Here is a 4,287-nt window from a genome sequence, read left to right on the forward strand (position 1 = left end):
TAAATGACGTCACACTCACCATCTGTATCTAATTCAACCTGTATTGTGCTGTGCTTGAGCCTTCAATGGAAATATCCCGCTCATCTGAGTTTTTCGGACAAACACTTCAAATAAGCTTTTTACAAAAGAAATGTGATCATCCAAATCGGAAGCTTATTTCTTCAGACACTTCAATTCTACAAAAATACTTGCTCTCATGAACACAACATACGTAGCAAGATGTTAGAGTTTGGTGATGATCCAGAGGCCGACTTAGGAGGGAGCTGGATGGAGCCTAGAAGATAGAAAAGGATGTGTTGATTTGTATTTTATTGCGGTATACCAAGACAAGGCTAAGCCAAGTATTGCAAAACTATACTCAAGCCAAGAATAATATAAAATAATCAACTTCATACACTCTCTTGAAGAGGTGCATCTGATCTCAAAAAGCTTCACAGTGCCCGTGTGGGCTGCCCCAGACATCGGGGGCTCCAACAAGTACAAAGGGTTGCCTTTGTACTCTTGAGGGCCCCCGATGTCTAGGGCGGCCTCCAGGGGCACAGTGCTTGTTGCAAGTTTTGGCTGAGGATTTGTTCAACATTTACATATCAGAAGATTTGTGCAAGCTTTTCAGGATGAACTAGAATTGATCTTCTAGATCTCAAACTTTCATTGTATCAACAAGATCTTAGAATCACAGATCCATGCATGTCCCACAATACTCCGAGAAATAATCAAGATACAGGAATCAGAGTTCAGGAGGAGGCTCATCAAGTTCAGGTGAATTTAGTTGAGTTATAAAAAACAAATATGGAACATGAAACTTACAAAAGCTAATTAGTACATATAGAAAAATTCAAATGACAAAGACAAGAAAAGATTTTAGGTGAATTCCAAAGGCAAATTATCTAGGGTAATGCATTGCTTGATAAATCATAAGCCCCTAAAGGGGTGACCAACAAACAACAAAACACAAAATTATTGAACAAACAGTGTATTAGGAGTCCAAATTTATCCACATTACCAGGAACCATGGTTCCTCAACCATCATGATGGAGGTTTAGACAAACCAACTTACCAAAAACATGTAAATCACATTAGCTCACTCATGGTCTCAATACAAATGAGCAAGGGAGTGTTCACTTGAGCAATTTCTGGTGAGAAATCACATTCTTGTCATGAACCTTTCACAGTGTTAGAAGTTTGTATTAAAACGTCCAAGAAGATAGGGCTAATATTTTATAATAGCTAGTTAACAAACATGACGTATGTATAAGATTTATAATCAGGAACAAGGAACGTGAATAGCTGTGATCTTATTTGATTTCAATGTTGTCATTTCTCATATATATACTCTGTTGTTTTCTAGAACTTTGTTGCTCTCTTTTCTTATCGGAATAATCATTTATCTTATCTTCCTCTTTGTTTTTGACGTCTCCGTTCTGAGACCAGAAACCGTGATCCCTAAAGAATTGCTTCGCGCCTCACCAAAAGATTACTCCAACCCGAGTATCTAAGTTACGTACATCCCAGAGCATTACACTTTTATTCCGATCTTCTTTCTTTGAACGCTACTTTTTGAAAAACGTTATCAATAAATTTGTTTTCTTCAGATCATTTAGATCACCTTTTTAATAAAATAATAATTTTTTCATTCCTTCTTTTAAGAAAAACTACATTTCTTTCGACTCTTCAATTTTCTTTTCATCGTGTGTTTTATTTTTTAGTTTATGTTACACATTTCTCAACATCTTTCATTTTCACAAGCTTTTAGATATCAATATATTCATCCAGTGCAGATTTTGACAGAAGATTTATTAAATTCCTTTACTAACTTACCTTTTTTTCAAATACCAATTGAAGATCCCTGTCAACTATTAGCAACTTTTCGACAGTTACCTTATTTCGAAACCCCAGAAGAGAATCCATTTTTGGATTCAACTCTGATCACTCCGATTATGTCACAGTTGCTTTTCCAACGATCGTGGGAGTATTACTTTGATCTAGAAGTATACGAACATTTGTATTTGGATTGACGCCTTCGTTACCCAGACCCAGTTCTCACACCTCCGACTTCACTCTCAGATTCAGTATCAGATCTAGAGACGGACTCATCAATCTCGCAAGAATGAATCCCTGGAGAGAAGGACAAGAAAGCCCAACAGTTTCTTCGATTTTTGGAAGAGATCAGCCTCCACACCAAGGTACTAGCAGTGAGCTCTTGGATCCTCATGCTATCAGAATAGACTCCCCTCTGAATCATCGCAACACCCGTCTTCCTCATGCTTAGTCCCCCGTTTCACGATTAGCTCAAGGAATGAGTAATTTGGATTTTGCAACTAACAGAAGAAATTTGAACCAATCAGGACAACAGGTACCCCACGGCCCACACCCTCCTCCTACGGGCAAACCAAGTTGGCGAGTCCTCGCACAGAGGTATCAACAACAGTGGGGTCTTGAAGCAAACATTTCGGGATTTATTCCACCTGGTCCAGTTTGGCCGAACGGACCACCACCTGATCTTCAACCTCCTCCTCCACGTTACTCAATGCCGCAAGTCCCTTGTTTTACAGATCTGCCTCCGCATTTTGTGCCACAAACCGTACCTCAGTTTGCGCAGAATCAACCTCATTTTGCTCAAAATGCCCCACCCCCTCCGTTCGCGACTCCACAGTTCCCTCAGAATCAGGAGCCTCCTTTTCAACCGCAGATGCATCATCAGCCGCCTCCTTTCCACTTTGCGCAGGCAGCCAACCCTCAGATGAGTCAGCAAGCACCATCTCAGTTCCATTTCTCTCAAAACGGGTCAAACTTTGCCGCTCCCCCACATATGCATCACCAGCCTCCACCACAACCAGAATTTGGACAGTATCAACATCAACCGCAAGCTGGTCAACAACAGCGATTGACGCCTACGGCAAGACCCACTTCTAGAGCACCAACGGTAGAGATGGTGACGGACTCCAGAGCTCCCAAGATTCAAGAGAATCTTTGTTATTATGGTGATGCGAAAGGTTTGCAAAGATTTTTGGTGGAAATTCATGACGAATTAGATCAAATTGTATGGAAGGATGACAAATCGAAGATCAATTGGATTGCTAGGCATTTTAATTCAACTTCATCAAATTCTTCAAGTACTCAGATCTGGTTCATGGGTTTACTACAGAGGAATGCTTTTTGTCAAGGTTACTTGAATCCATACGGCAATTTGAAGGCTTTGAGTTACGACATTCCCAAATTACTGAATCTGGACAACTTTTCAGACGAGCTGATCTACAAGTTTGGAGACAAACATGCAGACAAAACTTGTCGAGAATAACTAGAAGCGTGTAAACAAGGTAAGATGTCTATCATTGACTATAATTTGAAATTTGAAATGTTGTCTCTTCACGTCAAGAAAACCCCTGAAGACAAAATCTTATTATACGTTGAAGTCCTTCACCCAAGTATTCAGATGGAAGCAGCAAGAGTGGCAGGTTGGGTTAACAAAACTGATTTGACACGCAAGCAGGCGATGGCAGTGGAAGCGGCTGACATCCTGGATCTGAGATCAAAGGTAGCTCACATGCATCCGCATTTGAAGGTTCCTGGTGAAGTGTATCGGCACCCCAATCATCACCCCTTGTCAAAACCGATTCATCATCAACTTCAACACCAAGCTTTGAATAGTTGCAACAACAATGGACCGATCCCTATGGACATTGTCGTCAACAAATTATCTCTTCAGCAAGACGGTTCCAATCCTTTTCCCGCTATTCGTCGTATTTGCAACTCCCAACGTCTATGTTACGACTGTTTGAAGGTTTACGACGACAAACACAAGAGGTTGAGAGGCGTGCATGGTAGGAGATCTTGTCCTAACCCACCAGCACGAATGGAAGATAAGTTGAAACTTTTACGATCATCTGTCAACTTGTCTTTGAATTCCGCTCCAGGTCAACCTACCCAGATTTCAGCAATGGATTTAGAAGATGCAGAATATGCCGCCTACACCTCCTTGCCGACAGCAACTATTGATTAAACCACCCGCTTTGTTGAGTCGTTCTGGGAGAATTTATTGACACCCAACTACCCTGCAGCGATGTCAGAAAACTATCAACCCACGGTGCAAGAAATTCGGGTAGATGCTATTCAAGTTCAGGCGGATGGAAATAACCCACATTGGTTTTTAGTTCCATTACGTATTGTTTCTGACAATCTTCCCATTGCAGTAATGGCACTCGTGGATACTGGTGCTAGTGACAGCTTCATCAATTATGGTTTTGCTGATTTACATTGTTTGAATCTCAATAAAGAATTTGTTCCACA

The 4,287-nt window shown here is 40.8% G+C and overlaps 1 protein-coding gene across 1 annotated transcript; it reads left to right on the top strand.

Annotated features, from left to right (window-relative positions):
• Nucleotides 1–2,107: 2,107 nt before the first annotated feature.
• Nucleotides 2,108–4,000, top strand: MELLADRAFT_106566 (uncharacterized protein; the record flags this gene model as incomplete). The annotated part of the gene is made up of 3 exons (XM_007409998.1): nucleotides 2,108–2,192; nucleotides 2,346–3,287; nucleotides 3,414–4,000. 3 exons carry the CDS (start codon nucleotides 2,108–2,110, stop codon nucleotides 3,998–4,000), a joined length of 1,614 nt encoding a protein of 537 aa, XP_007410060.1.
• Nucleotides 4,001–4,287: the final 287 nt, after the last annotated feature.

The sequence above is a fragment of the Melampsora larici-populina genome, assembly GCF_000204055.1.
Source record: "Melampsora larici-populina 98AG31 unplaced genomic scaffold MELLAscaffold_18, whole genome shotgun sequence".
NCBI lineage: Eukaryota > Fungi > Basidiomycota > Pucciniomycetes > Pucciniales > Melampsoraceae > Melampsora > Melampsora laricis-populina.